This window comes from Cornus florida, unplaced genomic scaffold (assembly GCF_030987335.1).
Source record: "Cornus florida cultivar Cherokee Brave unplaced genomic scaffold, ASM3098733v1 CherokeeBrave_3.0.0_Hap2_Chr02, whole genome shotgun sequence".
NCBI lineage: Eukaryota > Viridiplantae > Streptophyta > Magnoliopsida > Cornales > Cornaceae > Cornus > Cornus florida.
In genome coordinates this window covers 18,896,456-18,916,765 of record NW_026775572.1, presented here as the reverse complement: position 1 = coordinate 18,916,765, position 20,310 = coordinate 18,896,456, and the positions used below count along the sequence as shown (strand labels likewise).

The following is a 20,310-nucleotide window of genomic DNA, read 5'->3' as shown; positions in this document are numbered from 1 at the left end:
CACTGTTAAGGCTTGGCTCTAAACATATTGATGTACCTGTTCATATTGCTGTGAAATTTTATAATGCATGTACTCAATAGATAAATCCCGAAAACCGTTTTTTCAAAAAAACTTTGGATTGTAAGAACTGATAAGATGCTGTTCAATAGGTGTGGTAGTTGATTTGGGATCAGACAATTTAATGAAGGATGGTAATGTTCTTGAGTTATAACAAACTTACCTTGGTAATATATATAATTAGTGATGATATAATTCATTGAATCTACAAATTGTCAATTAAATCTTATTATTTAATGTTTTTTTTTTTTTTAAATTTGAATGGTTAAATTTTTTGATATTACAGCTAAGGGCTCTCGTTTAGTAGTATTATTATTATTTTTTAATCTTTTAAAGTAGGAGGTTCAAGATAGGTATCATTTTAGATAAAAAAAAAAAAAAAAATGAACGTGTTTATTATTTACCGTGGTAGATGTAACAGTGTTGTTTGAGTGAAATAATCAGGCCTTAATTGTTTCAAATCTTAGGTCCGAATCCCAAAAAATAATTACCATGATTAAAATAAAAATAATTTATTAGTGTTGGGCGTGACGTCCAACAACCACTTCTTTGTAGCAAGGGGTTGTTGGAGTAGTTTTTCAGATTATATATGCATATATATATATATATAAATAAATAAATAGAATGTTTGTGTATCGCAATCTTGTAGACTTTTGATGAGGGAGGGATATAGTAGTTTGGTTCTTGGATAGATGAGAGACAGATGGTACGTGGAAAAGAGAAGAAGAAAATATTAGTATTGCAGTTATTATCTCTTTATTTGAGGGCATTTAAGCAAAGCACGCAACAAAGTCAGTCTGTTTATTTAATAGATCGTTAGTGGTAAGGTAGGTCTGTGTAACAAGATTTTATTTTTAAGAAAGGTTAAAGTAATTTTAAAAATTATAAGAGAGGTTAGTATAATTATGACAAACCTCAAGAGGGCAGTGTAGTTTATTCTTAATTTTTTGGAAGAAGATAGGGAACAATTGTTTGTGTATACGGGCATATATGGAATAACAGGAATCAGTTTTATTTTGCAAATGAGGAGCTTGCTGAGATAAAATTGGTACAATCAGCTGTAAAACATTGACATGAATTTCAAGAGGCTGCCGTGTGAGGTCATGAAGCTGGGACAAAATGTATTCAGAAGTAGTAGTGAGATACTCCCTCTATCCATTTTAAATGTTCTTTTTGGGACTGTGACTGATATTGTGTAGTACATTTTTTATTTTTATTTTTATTTTTATGATGTTTTCATATTTTATTTTCTCTAATTAAAGTTTTTCTTGCCCTTAAAAAAAATAAATAAGTAAATAAAAACTCATCGCAGATTTTCATACATGTAACAGTTCAAAAGATGATTTTATTGTCACACCTATTGCATCTCCACAAGCAAAAAGTATAACATAAATCTTTGCATTAAATTGGCTTTGCACGAGGATATACTAAAGAAGAATTAGTTTTCTTTGTTAAGGTAGTTTTATATTTAGAGAACAACAAAATTATAGGGAGGCATACCACTCTATTACAAAAATGAAAAATTTAAAGCCGGAGCGAGAATTAAGAGTTGAGCTAAAAAGGCAAGGTTGGAGTACTTCTTAAGAGATTTTATTTGGTACCGGTCTTGCACACATTTGGGGAATTTTGGATTTTGGAGTGGTTTAGGGCTTGTTTGGTTACATATCTCTTGAGGTAGATGTTTGGATTTCACATACATAATTGGTAAATATAACAGATAAAAAATCACACACAAGCAAAAAAAGAATTTACGTGGTTTGGCAAATTGCCTAGTCCACGGGCGAAGAACGACTAACTTTACTTCAAAAACTTGATTACACGCTATTCTTTCTCTCATAATCTCAACTCTCTTTTTCTCTCTTCAATTTTCTCTCTCATACCCATATCTATTTATAGAGTTTTCAAACTCAAATTCTTGTTGAATAAGGATTAATTTGCTTACAAACAGTTACCATATCAATCTCCAACACTCATAAGGAGTTACCATATAGTTTCCAACTCTAAAATAGATGTACAACGTCTTCCCCAAATCTTTCGCTTTTTCCCAAGGCTTCTGGCTTCCAACCAATTAGGAAATGTATTGTTTCTCACAACTTCCAATAACTCGCTGTCCAAGTTGAACCGGTGAAGCCCTAGTTGAACTGGTTCAACTTTGTCAGTAGCCAAAGTCCGCAAGTTTGAACACCACAATTATTCACGTAATCAACACGAGATCAAAATATGTCTTCACGTACGTACTCCATCTTGAACAAGGATCTCTTCATAACTCCACCTTAACAAAAGATTTCTCCACCTCAAATAAAGCACTATGATTAAATTGAGAAACACTCTAACAATCTCCACCTTTTTCTCAAATTCATCATTCTTCTTCTTGTTTTTCTTCGCCTCACCACTATACTCATCTATTCTTAGCAAATTCGAAGTTCAAATAATTAGACTTGGAATCTACTTTTGCATCACCAAATTGAACTTTTCTTGCTTTTGGGATAAAGGCTGGTGCTCTTGCAATTGTCAAGATTTCTTTATTCTTTTGTTGTTCTTGATTATTTATTCTAGTGGATCTCGAAACAGGCTTCCATTCTGTCTTTACAATTGCTCCACCTAGCATAGTATTTCCCAACAGAATATAGAGATTATTGACCTTCCTTCCCAAACGCATAACACGTGGCCCTCTTCTAATTTTCATCAATCCATTTTTCACTTCACACCAGCAACCTTTGGAATCCAATGCTCCCATAGAGATCACATTCCTTCCAACACTTGGAATATGGCGTACATTCGTTAGAGTTCTTACCAAACCATTCGTTATCTTGATTTTAATTGCTCCAATTCCCATAATATCGCAAGAGACATTATTCCCCATAAATACCTTACCACCTACAAGTTTGTAGGTAGCAAACCATTATTTATGAGGACACAGATGAAAGGAACAAGCAGAATCAAGTATCAATTCCTTAGCTTTTCCCTTATTATCAATGATTGATAATGCTTCATCATTATCACTCTCTTCTTTCGTATCTTCAGACACAACAATGGCAGTGGATGCACTCTCCTTTCTTTCTAGATAATACCACTAAATATGCCCCTTTCTTCCACACTTATAACATCTTTTCTCTGACAATGGCACAAGGTTTCTTGAAGCTCCAAATCTCTTTTTCTCTTGAGCAATAAGAACTTAAGCCTGATCATCACGACTCTCCTCATCATTCAACTTTTCATTAGAGAACAAAGTACTCTTAACTTGTTCCACCGAGATGGTGTCTTTTCCATAAAGTAAAGTATTGAATAAATACTTATGGGTAGAGTGTACAGACGTTAACAAAATAATTTTTTTTTATCCTCATCACTTAGCTTGACATCAATGTTAGATAAATCACAAATAATTTTGTTGAACTCACCAAGATCTTGTTGAAGGCTTACCCCATCTTTTCTCTTGAAGGAATACAACTCCTGCTTTAAAACTAACCTGTTGGTGAGATTTTTTCCCATATACAGATTCTCCAACTTTTTCCACATGTCCGTTGCTGAATCTTCTTTTATCACATCATACACAATATCATCCGCTAATGTTAATCGAATTGCACTCATTGCCTTCAAGTTAATCTTTGCCCAATCTGCATTTTCGGTCTTTTCTGGTTGCTTACCCAAGGCGTCTTCTAGACCACGCTGAATCAGTAAATCCTGCATCTGAACTTGCTAAAAACTAAAGTTTTGTATTCCATTAAACTTCTCGACCATGTACTTTCCATCTGTTATAGCTTTGATACCAGTTGTTAGGGTTTCACACACACAATTGACAAATATAACAGATAAAAAATCACACACAAGCAAAAAAAATGAGATTTACGTGGTTTGGCAAATTGCCTAGTCCACAGACGAAGAACGACTAACTTTACTTCAAAAACTTGATTACATACTATTCTCTCTCTCACAATCTCGACTCTCTTTTTCTTTCTACAATTTTCTCTCTCATACCTATATCTATTTATAGAGTTTTCAAACTCAAATCCTTGTTGGACAAGGATTAATTTGCCTACAAACAGTTACCATATGAATCTCCAACACCTATAAGGAGTTACTGTATAGTTTCCAACTCTAAAATAGATGTACAACGTTTTCCCCAAATCTTTTGCTTTTTCCCAAGGCTTCTGGCTTCCAACCAATTAGGAAATGTACTGTTTCTCGCAACTTCTAATAACTCGCTGTCCAAGTTGAACCGGTACAGCCTTAGTTAAACTGGTTCAACTTTGTCAGTATCCAAAGTCCGCAAGTTTGAACACCCCAATTATTCACGTAATCAACCTGTGATCAAAATATGTCTTCACGTACGTGCTCCACCTTGAACAAGGATCTCTTCATAGCTCCACCTTAACAAAAGATTTCTCTACCTCAAATAAAGCACTATGATGAAATTGAGAAACACTCTAACAGTAGGAATGTTTAAACCATTATATTTTGCCTTTACATGAGGTATTTGTTTTGATAATTTTGAATTTTGGAGTGATTTATGGCTTGTTTGGTTACATCTTTCTTGAGGTAGGAGTGTTTAAACCATTATATTTTGCCTTTACATGAGTTATTTGTTTTGATTCCATGTTAAGCATGACTTACCTTGATGTTTTTGGCTTTTGAAATGCATGATTTTGTTTCTAGTTAAGACATGATTATTTGTATACTAAGGTGCAAAATTATTTAAGTTACATGTTATATTTGTATAAGGTGCTACCTTGATTATGTTGTGTAGTTGTAGTATCTTATGGGAAGAAAAAACATGTCTATTTGATTAAATGATGTTGTTAAGAATGCTAAGGCCGATTAAGCATGATTTAATTACCATTGTTTATTATAATTGTAATTGAATGCTTAGATATGAATGATAGAGATATTGTATGATGTGAATTGAATTAAAACAATTCATGACGCATGCATGGCATGAACATGGTAGGAAGTTAAGTTTGGGTTGAGTTGTCAAATGAGTTGTATTTCAAGAAGTTGTAAAAATGGTTTTAGAAAGGAACCGGATTTTGCAAGTCCGAGGCTAATTCGACCTAGAGGGAGTGCGTGCCGAATTTGGACGTGCAATATTGAATTAACTAGGCCCCAAATGGTCGTCGGATTTGAAGCCAGAGATAATTAATCAATCTCGCATCGGTAAAGTCGGTTAGCAATTTTCAGTGTGGGTTGTGTTGGTTTGGGATTGAAGTCCGGATGGTATTGCATTTCAGGACATCATAGCATATATATATATATGTATATATATATATATATATATATATATATATATATATATTGATCTCATTGTATATAAGATGTCATTGAGTTTTGACCTTTAATTGCAAAATTTAAAAGTTTTTCGACGCATGATCCCTACTTCATTATCCCTATTCATTGGTTGTCGATTCAAGGGAGTCCAAAGTCAATGTTTTAAGCATTTTTACTGAGCCATTGTGCTAATCCATTTATCATTAATATTTTTCAGGAGATGGAAAAGAAGTGGTGGAGAACCCTCAAACTCATCCTTAAAGCGGACTTACTTTTGTTGGACATAATGTTTAGAACTTATATATGAGTAGCCTTTTGATGTTTATGGACAACTTGTAAATGATGATATATTTTGTCATGTATGTACATTTGGTAGATATTTTATTTATTTATTTATTATGTATCGTGGAGAGGAATGATTGGGAGACGTATGATCCATCTTTTGTGGTTTAATTATAATTCCTACTCCATCCTAGAATTCTAGAGCCACATCGATGTATCTATGTATGTAAATGTGTTGGGACAATTTTTGAGTTGTAAAGATGTGTCCAATGTCATAATGGCATGTAGTAACTAAACCAAAGCTTCTTTGGGAGTCTATGGCCATTTTCTGGGAACAACTCGATCAATCGAATTGATACTCAAAAGGTCGAGTCCTACACACTTAGAAAAATCTGAGGGAAAAAAAAAAAAAATTGCATGCTCTCTGTCCCATTGTTCGAGTTTGAACTTGATCGATTGAGTTGGAACTTGATCGATCGAGCATTCTTACCTTATGTTTACTGGTTAACCCAAATTTCAAATAATCATAACTTCCTTATTTTTAATCCAAATTGGGCCATTCTTAAGTCTAAATTGATCGGCTTGAAGTTAGATTTCCAATGATACCAACCCCACCCTCGAATTCCAATCACAGGAGTTAGAGCTGTTTTAGGGAAATAGTGTCAGAAAATCTTCTAAACCGAAAGTGGGTATTTGTGGGAAATCATGATCATAGCCACCAGAATCCTATAAAATGGGTTTTGTTGATTAATGTGATTAAAATGAAATTCATTTGGCTCACTTGGAATCAACTCATCTTTCATCCACTACAAGAAAAGTGTGTTTTTACGACCAGTATTTACGAGGCTTATTTATTTTGCCTAGTAAAAACTGCATTTGACGAGGTTCATAAGGAGTTGCTTGTAATTGTCACATGCTTTCACGAGGATAGAAGTAGAGTCCTCGTAAAACAATGCTTTCACGAGGTGTTAAAGGTGCTTGTTAATATATGCATATATTAACGAGGCATTTGTCAACTTTAACGGGATATTAGTGCCTCGTGAATGAAGGTCAACTTTAACGGGATGTAAGCACCTCGTTAATGAAGGTCAACTTTAACGGGATATAAATGCCTCGTTAATGAAGGTTAACTTTAACGAGATATAAGCGCCTCATTAATGAAGGAGGCTAAATAAAATTTCTCTTCCCTCGCCAATTAATTCATTTCCCATTTCAATTTAGCCCTAATTATCTCTCTTTCCTTCAGCCACTCTCCCTCAGTCTCTCCTTCCATTACCAGTCTTGCCCGATCTTGAATCCGTTTGGTTTTCCATCGCAGCTCTCACCTTCTATCACCGGTCATCGCAGCTCTCACCTTCCATCACCGGTCATCGCAGCTCACACCTTCCCTCATTGGTCATCGCAGCTCACACCTTCCCTCACCGGTCATCTGAGCTCTCACCTACCATCACCGGTCATCGCAGCTCACACCTTCCCTCACCGGTCATCGCAGCTCTCACCTTCCATCACCGGTCATCGCAGCTCTCACCTTCCCTCACCGGTCATCGCAGCTCTCACCTTCCATCACCGGTCATCGCAGCTCACACCTTCCCTCACCGGTCATCGCAGCTCTCACCTTCGATCACTGGTCATCACAGCTCTTACCTTCTATCACCGGTCATCGCTGCTCTCACCTTCCATCGCCGGTCATTGCAGCTCTCTCTCCTTCCATCAGTTTTGTTGTATTCAGCTTTCTCATTCGGAATATGGATATGTAGGCGATTGTTGGCGACGACAGTTTTCCCGTGGCAGGTAATAACTCTAATTATCTCTCTCTGGCCCTTTCACTATTTCAATCTAGTATTTCTCTTATCTAATTACAAGACTTAATAATCTATCAGACGTACCAAGCCCTAACCCCTCTCTTTCCCTTTCTCTGATTCAAGAAAACCCTAACTTGCCTCTTTCTTTCCGTTTCTCCCTTTTGCCTGTACTATATTTATTGGGAGGTTCGTTGTTTTTTCTTGACAAACATTGGAGATCTTAGAAGCAGCTTTGCAGCAAAAACTAGTTTACATTTATGAACTTACAAATTATAGTTCTTGTCAATTTTGATGCTAGCTGTTGTTTGTTTGCTTTTGCATAGCTATTATGCTGCGAATGGACTAGTGTCGGCAATATTTGTACGTTTGCAAGCTAAAAATAAACCAACAAAGAGGGAGAGACACAAAAAATAATAATTTTTACAATCATTTTTTTTTTTTTTTTTTTTCGGTCAGAGACAATTAGTAATTTAGGATTCATTTTATGAGGGTGCATTAAGTCAATTTACAATTAGTGTGACATTTTTATTAAACCTTCCTTTAAGTCAAGCATAATGTTAACTTCCCAGTGCTTCAAGAAATGGACAACGGATGTTACAAACTTACATCGGTAGTGAACGTGCTGAAATAGTAAATGACGTTTTTTTTTTTTTTTTTTTTTTGCACTATTTGACGGAGTACAGTGTGCATGTTAGATAAAGTAAAGACCATCTCATGAGTTATTTATTTTTTATCTGTCATCATGTACAAATATTGATGTATGAATCTAAACACTTGAAAGAGATTGTACTAGAATTGTATTTGAATTAATTTACTTTTTAAAAAAATATTAGTATACAAGAAACTTATTGGACTTCAACTTTCAACTAATTCACTTTGAAATTTTTTACTTGACATAAAGAGGTGAAGGGAAGTGGACGGAGATGATAGAGATTATTACTTCTCTTGGGGTGCTTGGTGATCAGCCAACTACGTTATTAAATAATGCCACCACACTAAGAATAATGTTAGGAGAAAACCCAAAATTTAAATTCATAGTTGATATGATCATTTTGTGCATTATTTTATTTGAAGTTATACCCTTAATTAAAACAAAATGAGAAAAAATAATATAATCCCAAATAGTAAGGAACTTAGGATAAGGCTTTATTTAGTATGTGTTGTACATATATATATATATGCATATATAGTTATAAATTTTTTTTTTGGGGGGTAAAGAATACAGATAGATATATGGATATATAGAAAGAAAACTAACACATTCTTCTCTCCTTTAAGAACTTGAACTTTTTGCTCCTACTAAGAACTTGAATGTTGATCTCGCTACATTCTTTAATGGTGAACCAAGTGGCAAATTGATGGTGAACATTGCATCAACAGATCCCAATGCGCTATCAGATGATTATGTTCCACTTGGTCCAGATTGTTGGAGAGTTTGGATTGATGATGTGATCAAGATGGATTGTCCTTTGTATCAAGCAAACCTATCTAGAATGTATTATCTTTGTGATGCTCACACAAGCGCAATTATTTGGCCTACGAAATTTGTGAAAATTCTAGAGGTAATCATTAAGTACCTTTTTTTTTTTATTTTATAATAAAGTAGTCATTATTATATGATTTTATTTATTTATTTATTTTTTATTGTTGGCATTAATTTTTTAAAATTTTTTCCTCACAGGAATAATTTTCACAAGGTCATTAGGAGCATGCTCAAAGGTAATATATTTAACTCATATGTTCCATTTTTTAATTGTTGTCTTTTTTTTTTCTTTATAAATTGCCAATTATATATTTGGATGAATTATACATTTCTACCTCCATGTTATACTCATGTTAAGGGGGTCACGTGCCTTAAAGTGACCAATTTTGCGGTGTATATAGGGGGTCACATGCCTAAAGTGACCAATTTTGCGGTGTATATGGGGGGTCACATGCCTAAAGTGACCACTTTTGCGGTGTATAGGGGGTCACATGCCTAAAGTGACCAATTTTGCGAAAGTAATAGTTGCACATTTTTCTGTTAATGTTAAAATATGAGTAGCAATGTTTGAAATTATAATTTGCTGTTCCATTAAACAATGCTATATATTTGGATCCTACACTTTGAAATTAATGTCCATGAATTTGAATATAAAAATGGCAGTAATAATATATCATTCTGGTTTCTGGATGAAGCTTTATATGAAAATTCTGCTGATCAGACTCTTACAATGTTTCAACTTTCAACTAATACCTCACATCAGCCGGCAATAAATTTGTCTTTTTCCTATAAAGTATAGCCACACTCTCGTCATGTTTCAATTCGATTCTCCTAATGTTACGCTACTTTGTAGTAAATTAATTGAGTTGTTTAGCTACAGAAAGCTAGCCCCTATATGTTTGTAGGAAAGGTCCAAATTTGTTTAGCTACAGAAAGCTAGGCCCTATATGTTTGAGGAAAAAAATATAAATACAACGTAAACCTTTTTATTATAATACTTCATAAATAACAGAGTATTTTAACAAGATAACAGGGTATATATGCCTATTTAGGAAGAAAATGTATTATGGAAAATGTTTCAAATATTACATCAATACTCCACCAAATGAAGATTTTTTTCACTTAAATTTCCACGTACTAATATTTTTATACCTATTCAGACCTTCCCAAATACAACAAGCCACTTGACCACAGAGTTTAGGGTGCAAGCCATAACTAGTATTTATAATTTTGTGGACCCTGTAAAACAACTAAATGTTTGACAAAATGGAACAAAGTATTTAGCATGAAAATCTCCAAATTTGATTATTCCTTTAATACTACTACTAGAACTTACAAACATATATTAAACTGAAATGAGTTCTTCTTCATTTCTTTTATATTTCATATTCCACTTTCACTTCCTATCTTTAAAAAGTGTGTTGAAACAGCTCTCAAATTAATTTTTGCAAGCCTCTAACATAAAGTAATCTTATAATGCATGTTTTGCCCTTTTAACCTTTTGAAATGTTCAAGGGCGTGTGTATTATATATATTCTCATAGTGTATTTAATCAATTTTTGAAGTTTTTCTCAGTATATATAATGTTGTTTCTTGTGCTGAAACATTTTGGTTAGATCCTAATTACAAATAAGATAGACTTTAATAACTTTTTGTTATGATATATATGAAGTTTATTTTGACCAACAATCTCTCCTTTCACCAGCATATCTATAAATTAATTCAAATTTTCCTATAAATTTATACATGTATAAATCAAATAAGATTTAATCGAACAAAAAATATGCAAATCACATATCATCGTGTGTGTATATATAAAATTACATATCATATATCCTGTGCATTGAACAAAATACACACAAATTAAAGACCTTTTTTTTTTTTAAAAAAAATAATATGTAAAAATTTTCAGTTAGAGTAATTTGGGCATATCATAATGTTAGGTGTGTGCTTCCAGTAAATATCACACCTTGATACTATGAGAGTATTTTGTGCACGTGAAAGGTGTGATATTTACTGGAAGCATGGTAGAGGGTTATTTTCCGCACTTAACCCTCTGTCAAAATAAGAAACACAAAAGGTTTGAAATCCAGTATTTCTAAGAACAAATGGAAAGGAAGCTCGTGATCACTGCAGCTAGTAAGTTGGTCACATGAAGTGGGATACCACTACATAATACTTTCTATAAGCATTCAAAAAAATAATTATTTTTGCCTAACACATAACTGTCCATACATAGAAAATAAAATAGATTTAACTTTTCTACTAAACCAATTCAAGTAGACATCCAAATGCTGCATACAATGTACTGAACTAAGTGGCACATAATAGAGTATGAGATGCAAATGATTTTTATCCATTCTTTCTTTCTTTTATTTTTTTTTTATTTTATATTATTTTATTTTATTTTTCTAACAATTAAAAACACGTCATGTTTAGCATTTTGTAATTGATATTTCTTTATTTATCCGGTTTCACAATGACCAAAAAAATTCAGGGAATATCAAAATTTACTTGAGAAACTAACAAACAAATCAAAAATTATCCTGTTATCAATGAGCATAAGTTTCCACTTGTGCACAAGTATTCTGTATTCTATCATGCATTATGAATATTTAATTGATTTTTTTTTTCTTTTCATTTCAAATACTTAAAACTTAGCATACTGATATTAAGAATTGTGTGATGCAGCTACCTGCTTGGATTTTGTATCATAGACAACGAGGTGGAGGATGTGTCTGAAAAATTGACAGTCAAGTTGTGCCGATGATTGAAGAACAATGTGAAGATTTACTTGTTGATATGTTTTTGACAAACATTGGAATTTCTTTTGCAATTTGGCACATAGAACCATGATGAATTGTCTTTTGATATGTTTAATGGTGTATGAATTATGAAATCTTTTGATATGTTTAATGGTATATGTTGAATTGTAAAATTGTCTTTTGATATGTTTAATGATGATTAGGTAGCATTAATTGAATGTTAAATATAAATAAATAAATGTGTTATTTACGTGGCTTGTGAAAAAAGTCTTTACATTATTTACATGGAGAAAATCACCCCGTAGAAAAGTTTTTTATAGTTAGCAATATGTATTAACGAGTGGCTAGCGGTACCATAAATAAATTATTAACGAGCGGCTAGAGGCATCGTAAATAAATTATTGACGAGCGGCTAGCGGTACCGTAAATAAATTATTAACGAGCGGCTAGCGGCACCGTAAATAAATTATTAACGAGTGGCTAGTGGCACCGTAAATTAATTATTAACGAGGGCTTCTTCCATTGTAAATTAGTTATTAACGAGTGGCTAATGTCTCATACTTTACTGTTTTACGAGCATTGCTAGCCCCCGTAAAAAGTTAAGAGCATTTACAAGGGCATAATAGACGAGGATGTCAATTGCGTTTTCACGAGGTGTTTGGGCGCTCGTAAAAGACGTTTTTTCTTGTAGTGATCCTTGGTGTATAAAATGACCATTATACACCTAGTTTGTCCTCGGGGTCGGATAAGAACCCATAATTGGATCATTATCATTAATGACTTGAATCCATTGGGTTTGGGTCTTTACAAAAATTTTAAAACAATTTAAGTAATTTCTTATTTTTTCATGAATATACTGCAAGAAAAAATAAGGTATTTTTTATTTAAGTAATTTATCAAATTTTCATGGATATATTGTATGAAAAAGGAAGGTATTTCTTTATGGTAAAAAATTTTAAATCGAGTACAATAAGTTTTATTATAAATAGTAAAGTTTTAATAATAAGTTAATCATTTTAGAAAATGGTAGTTATAAATCTAATTTTTTTTTTCCATTTTTATGATAAATTGATATTAATAATAAAATTAAGGTAAATGGTATATATAATTCATATTTAGATAAGAGAAACGATAATAAAAAATAACAAATTTAATGAGAAAGGGTAAAAAATTATTTTTAAATGAGTTTGTTCTTAATTATAATAAATCAATAGTTTAGGAAAATATATATAGTTCATGGGGTTATTTGCAAAAAGGTAATAGTTCGGGGGGATTTTTCGCACTTTACCCTTTACTTTATTTATTTGTTAGACTAAACACACAAAAACATCAATAAATCAACTCGTGGTCACAATAATTATTCCAAAAACTAGTGAGAAACCTTTTTATTTTTATTTTTTATAACTAAGTTGAGATTGTACTTTGAGAAAAACATTCACGTGGAACTAAATGTATCCATGTAGATTAAAATAAGAAACATCTCCATTGTTTAGAAACACGTGATGAAGAATGAGTTGTACATATATTTTAAAGTCAAAATCAATGATAAGAATACATAGAAAGAAACTAGGGAAAAAGAAATATAAAAAAAGAAGTTACTGCTAAACTATTTAATAGCCAGGGAACATGGGCGGAGGTGGGGAAGAGTATTGTGTGCCCAAGTTTGGTGGGAGAATGAAGTCCTCGTGTCTTGGCGGTGGTAAAGAAACTATGTGAAAAGGAGGAGGAGTTAAGGATCGTGCAGGTGTTGGTGCTGGTGGATGTGATTGAACCAATGGTGAGATGGGAGATGGCTTAGGAGGAGATGAAACTGGTGGTAGTGATTGAACCGGTGGTGAGATAAGAGATGGCTTAGGAGGTATTGAAACTGGTGGATGCGATTGAACTGGTGGTGGGACTAAAGATGGTTTGGAAGGAGTTGAAACTGGTGTAGAACTTAGTGTTGGTGGATACGATTGAGCTGGTGGTGGGACAAGAGATGGCTTAGGAGGAGCTGAAATTGGTGTAAAAGTTTGGGCTGGGACTGGAGATGGCTTAACGGGTCTAAGAGGAGCTGAAATTGGTGTCGAAACTGGAGTTGGGATTGGAGATGGATTATGAGGTTTTTGAGGTGGAGAAATTGGTGTTTGAATTGGAGTCGGGACTGGAGAATGTTTAGGAGGAGCTGGAACTGAGGTATGAGTTGGAGCTGGTATGAGAGATGGCTTAGGAGTTTTTTGAGGTGGAGAAATTGGTGTTCGAATAGGGGTTGGGAAATGAGACGGTTTAGGAGGAGTTGAAACTGTTGTATGAAAAGGAGTCAGGACTGGAGATGGCTTAGGAGATTTCTGAGGCGGAAAAATTAGCATTCGAGTAGGAGTTGGGATTGGAGACGCTCTAGGAGGTGCTGAAATTGATGTATGAGTCGGAGTCAGAGCCAGAACTAGAGATGGCTTAGGAGGTTTCTGAGGAGGATAAACTAAAGTTCGATCCGGAGTCGTGGCCGGGATAGGAGACTGTTTGGGAGGTTTTTGTGGAGAACTTGGTGTTTTAATAGGAGCTGGAATCGGGGAAGGCTTAGGAGGTTTATGTGGAGACTGAATTGGTATTTGAGTCGGAGATGGGTTGGGAAATGCTTTAGTAGGTTTAGGGGGAGTTGAAATGGGTGCTTGAGTTAGAGCTGGGCCAGGAGACTCTTTTATAGGTTTAGGAGGAGCTAAAAATAGTGTTTGTGTAGGCACTGGCCCCGGAGATACTTTGCCAGGTTTAGAAGGAGTCAGAATTGGTGTCAAAGATGGAGTCGGGACATGAGATGGCTTTAGTGTGTGACTTGGTGGACTAAAGGTGGGCGGAGGAGGTGATGCTTGGGAAGAAGGAGTTGGCGGAATTGATATAGGGGGCTTAGATATGGGTGGTGGAGTATAACTCTTCGATGGTGTTGAAGGAGGTGGTGCTTGGGATGTTGGGGTTGGTGGAGTTGATGTTGAAGGTGTAGGAGGGGGTGATGCTTGGTTTATAGGGGTTGGTGGAATTGATGTTGGTGGCTTTGATGTGGGAGGTGGATTATAACTTGATGGTGTCAGAGGAGGTGATGTTTGGGATATAGGGGTTGGTGGAGTTGATGTTGGTGGTTTTGACGTGGATGGTGGATTGTACCTTGTTGATGGTGCCCGAGGAGGTGATGCTTGGGATGTAGGGGTTGGTGGTGTTGATGTTGATGATGTTAGAGGAGGTGATGCTTGGAATGAAGGGGTTGGCGGAGTTGATGTTGGGGGTTTAGATGTGGGAGGTGGAGAATAACTATTGGATGGTGTAGGAGGCGGTGATGCTTGGTATATAGAGGTTGGTGGAGTTGATGTTGGTGGCTTTGATGTGGGAGGTGGATTATAACTTGTTGATGGTGTCGGAGGAGGTGATGTTTGGGATGTAGGGGTTGGTGGAGTTGATGTTGGTGGCTTTGATGTGGGAGGTGTATTATGACTTGCTGATGATGTCAGAGGAGGTGATGCTTGGGATGTAGGGGTTTGTGGCGTTGATGTTGATGGTGTCAAAGGAGGCGATGCCTGGGATGAAGGGTTTGGCGGAGATGACGTTGGGGGCTTAGATGTGGAAGGTGGAGAATAACTATTTGATGGTGTTGGAGGAGGTGATGCTTGGGATGTAGTGGTTGGTGGAGTTGATGTTGATGGTGTAGGAGGAGGTGATGATTGGAATGATGGGGTTGGTGGAGTTGAAGTTGGGGGCTTGGATGTGGGAGGTGGTGTAGAACTATTTGATGGTGTTGGAGGAGGTGATGTTTGGGATGCAAGTGTTGGTGGAGCTGATGTTGGTGGCTTTGATGCAGGTGGTGGAGTATGACTTGTTGATGGTGTTGGAGGAGGTGATGCTTGGAATGTAGGGGTTGGTGGAGTTGATATTAATGGTGTTGGAGGTGGTGATGCTTGGGATGTAGGGGTGGGTGGAGTTGACATGGGAGGTGGAGTATAACTATTTAATGGTGTCAGAGGAGGTGATGTTTGGGATGAAGGGGTTGGCGGAGTTGATGTTGGTGGCTTGGATGTGGGAGGTAGAGAATAAGTGCTATATTTATGAGGAGGTGGTGATGCTTTTTGTGAAGGGCTTGGCGGAGTTGATGTTGGTGGCTTGGAAATGGGAGGTAAAATATATGTTTTTCCTTCTTGCGATGGAGGGGATAATTTGGATGATTGGCTTGGTGGAGTTGGGGTGGGTGGCTGGGTATAACTCTTGGATGGGGTCGGAGGAGGTAATGTTTGGGATGTAGGGGATGGTGGAGTTGATATTCGTGGAGTTGGTGTTGATGGTGTCAGAGGTGGTGAGGATTGGGATGTAGAGGTTGGCGGAGTTGATGGAGGTGGCTTGGATATGGCAGGTGGAGTATAACTCTTTGATGGTGTTGGAGGAGGTGATGCTTTTCCGCACTTCCATTCACAGAGATCAGGGATTTCTGAAGTGAACCTATTGTGAGTCAAAAGCAAAACATCATATTTCTTGTCAAAGAGTTTTACTGGAATTAATGGCCCTTCAAAATTGTTGAATCTGATGTCAATATATACAAGGGAATGTAACTCGAGAAGAACATCTGGAAATGAACCCACGAAGCGGTTATTGCTTACATCAAGCTCTTCCAAATGTTGTAGTTTATAGAAACTATTCGGGATGATTCCACAAAACCGATTAGAGTTGATGTGGAATGTAGTGAGATCAGTCAAAAGCCCGAGCTCAACTGGAAGGTACCCTGCTATATCACCATGGTTGAGATAAACACCAGAAACAACTGTTAATTTGGGATCATCACGTGCTGGTGTGCAAAGTATACCATTGTAAGCACACACATTCTCACCAACCCAATTGGCAGTTACATTATACGGGTCAGAGTAGATCGCTTTTTTCCATGCTTGAAGAGCTATATAAGCTCTCTTGAGTCTTGAATTTGCAAAAGTCAGTTTAATATCAATGTCTTTTCCAACCCCATCGGGAAGATCATTGTTTTGAGAAAGACTCAAAAGTTGCCGATGAGCAATATAGGATGCCTCAGCATCAGTTAAGGCCAAGGAGAAGGACGAGAAAGAAGAGAATAGAAGGGTGAATATAAGAGAGTAGGATGAGACTTTCATGTTTGCAACGCCAAACCACTACCTTGGATTGGTCCAAGGCTTCTTGCAATCGTCTATGAGTCTACTGGAGGGTCTTCTATGGAGGTGGAGGGAGGGCAGGGAGATGCTTTACCGTAGTCTCCATTTTTAGTCCCTGAATTCATGGGGCTATAATTTTAGGGGCAAAAATTTAGGAGTGATTCTGTTTATTTTGGTGTGCTTTAATTGGACAACTTTAGCAAATCTAACTAAAAGTTAACAATAAACATGTCTTCCTTTAGCTAATTTGCTTGACAAAGCACGGCCTTATTTTAAACATTCTTTAGCTGGCAATGACATTTTGGAAGGTATGTTATATATATCTTTTGATACACTGTCTGTTTCTTTCTTGTTATATTTTCTCCTTTTTTTTAGTCATCTGCTTTGTTGATGTAATTGATTTTGCTATGGGATCATGACTACATAGCTGAGCAAAAAAATCTTTTTTAAATTTGTTATTAAATGTTATAATTAGTTTTTGCTTTCATTTACCACATTGAATTCGGCCCCAGTTTCGGACACAATAAATACATGGTTTATAATGACTACAAGATCATGGTTTTTCTGAGAATCCAAAATATATAATATACATGTATATGTTTTATTTCAAGGATATGATATTCTGAATGTTACCGCTGACAAGTTTTACTTCGAAAACATTTGGAGAATAATATTGAAAAAGCAATTTAGAAACTGAGATGTAGGTTACAAGGTGTGGAAAGTTGAAAGAAACACAGGATCTGTATATATTTACATTGGGTTCATAATGTTAAGCTAATTGCAACTAGACAATCAAAAGTAAATATTGAAAAAATGTATATGAGAGCACCTTCGCTGCACCCATGAATAAGTTTATTAATTTAGAAGATTTCATTTCTAAAAATTTCTTTGCAGTAATTTAAAATTTGAAGTTTCAAATCAATATATATATAAATATATATATGTGATGTCTCATATTGCCTGTAGAGAGTAGTTCACTTGGAGATATCTTCTCCGAGTACACGCATTTATCCTGGACACCAAATAGGTGAGGAGTTTCTTGTTGAAAAAAAAAAAAAAAAAAAAAAAAACACAACTTTTAATAAAAGTAAGGACAACAGTCTAGTAGTTCTTCCTTGATACAAAGCAAGAACCGTACTTTCTCCTGTGCTCCGTCATATGCCCTTACATTGTTACCCCTCTCATGTGTCGGTTCATACGTTGCTTCATCTCATGCATGTACATCACTTATGCAATAATTTACATCACTTATACAACTACATTACATCATTGTTTCATGGTGTTGCACTTTGTCATGAGATCTGAGGAGGAGATTCGAATTTCTAAAGTAAAAGGTCAGGGGATGTGTGAGTTTCATAAGTGCTTAATATTTAATGTTCGAACCCTCAAATGTGCAAATGTTAATGCCCTAGCGTTGTTTTATTCTGGTTTTTATATTTATTTTTGTTTAATTGCTTTTTGTAGGTTATTGCCGGAAGATAAGGAGAAGATCATGGTTTTGAAGCTTGAAGTAATGTTCTAGACCTTCCGAGACGGTTTTGGAGTCAACAGGAGAAATTGATGAAGTCAAGGCCCCAGAGCTCGAGCACAGCCCATTTGTGCTCGAGCATGGACTTCCCAGAAATCTTAGCCCATTTGTACTCGAGCATTGACTTCCCAGAAATCCTAAGACGTAGAGAAATATGGCAAAACTCAAGGATGTTTCTTTTATCGATGAGCAAGTCACAAGAATTCAAGAATTAATTGCGGGTGCCAACATCCCACCAATTTCAAGAATTCAAGATTTCTTCAAGAAAAGCATTGGTACCTTGCCGGTCCGGCCATCTTCACATCCGTTGATCTATCCTCCTCAGTGCCATTCACTCAGATATTCGCAAATGGGGTACTTGGTTCTTCCTGTCGTGGCATATTGATATGGATATAGAAGGTGAGTATTGATATGAATAAAATTGACAGTGACAAGCATTCCAAAATATAAAACAAAACCATAAATGAATGAGGACTCCAATATGGTACTCACAGATTTAATCCCAGCAACAAAAAAATAGACTTTTTAACAACCACAACCCCAAAAAGACAATCACAAACACTAAGATGTGTTCTCCTTTTTGGCTCTGGACACTTGTGTTGATGGGGATAAAAAACTCTTTGGGTACCATCATGTTATGAGAAAAAGGATATTTGATTTGAAGGAAATAGAAGAGAGATCGAGAGTTGTGGGCGTGGATGTGGTGGCGTCAGGTGTTTGAAACCTTAGAAATCATTCTTCAACAATCACCGCGCCATAAATAGAGAGAGAGTTGTAGGGAGAGAAAGTGGTTGTATTGACATGGAAAAGATAGTTTTTATTTGATATCTATATCTATATCTATATATATATATATATATTTTATTTTTGAATAAGAAGAGTTGGCATAATCCAATCGGGGCTGGAAGTTATATCCATCCACCCCATCAATTTAAGTGGAGGTGTCAAGAAACTCGTAGTTTAAACAAAGTCATAGCCTCATAGTCTAGTTATTTAAAATTGAAGTTCTACAGTACATCGGGTACATGTGGCCCCATTCACTACATTTAAGTGGGTGTTTGGGATTGCTTCTCTATTTTTTAAAAACACTTCTATTTTAAAAAATTGCGATGTAATGTGTTTGGTGAAAAAAAAAAAAAAGCCCTTCTAGATAGTAGAGGTTAGATCTAAAAAGCGCGTTTAAATGAAGTTAGAAATCGTAACTTTTAAAATTGCGTTAAGATAGAGGTCCATGTTTTTAGGTAACTAATTTTCTTTTTAACAATTTAATCCCTTTATATTTTTTATAAATACAATTGTATCCCTTCTACAAACAAATAGTAAACAACATGGACTGTGTAACAAACTAAAATCCTAATTTATTTTGGGACTCTCCAGCCTTCCAATCCCAGTTTATTTTGGGATTCTAAATTATATAATTGTTAATTACTTAATTTTTAATAAATTATGATTTTTAATTTGTTTTTAAAATAACTATAATACATTTATACTATTATCTTAAATAACAAGTAATAAGATTATTAATTGTGGTTAAAGTGTTTAGTTTTATTTTATGAAATGTTGTCTATATTGCAAAATATTATATTATTAAATTTTATTATTTGATAGCATATGAACAAATTTGCTTATTTTATTACTGGAAAATTCCAAATCAGATACAAGTTAATCATCATTAAAATATGTTTAACTCATTTATATTTTAGTATTCAATACAAATTCAATATCATAAACAAAATATGTGATTAAAAAAAAAAGTATAAGTTGATCTTTATAAATTATTCAACTTAGTGAAATTTTATAATATTTAATATTAGGGAATTAGTATATGTTTAGTGTAAGGGTAATATAGTAAAATTAGTAATAAAAGTGCTTTAAGCAACATTATTACTAACCAAATTTAAAAGTGTTTCAAGTATAAAAAATACTTTATACAATGTATCACCAAACGCTTAACTGCATTTTACTGGCAGCACTTTTATAACAGTTCTACTATTAAAAG

At 35.0% G+C, this 20,310-nt stretch overlaps 1 protein-coding gene across 1 annotated transcript; it reads right to left on the bottom strand.

The window, feature by feature from the left end:
• Positions 1-13,261: 13,261 nt before the first annotated feature.
• LOC132295746 (proline-rich extensin-like protein EPR1) lies at positions 13,262-16,765 on the bottom strand. The gene has a single exon (XM_059794037.1). It carries the CDS (start codon positions 16,763-16,765, stop codon positions 13,262-13,264), a length of 3,504 nt encoding a protein of 1,167 aa, XP_059650020.1.
• Between the last annotated feature and the right edge of the window lie 3,545 nt (positions 16,766-20,310).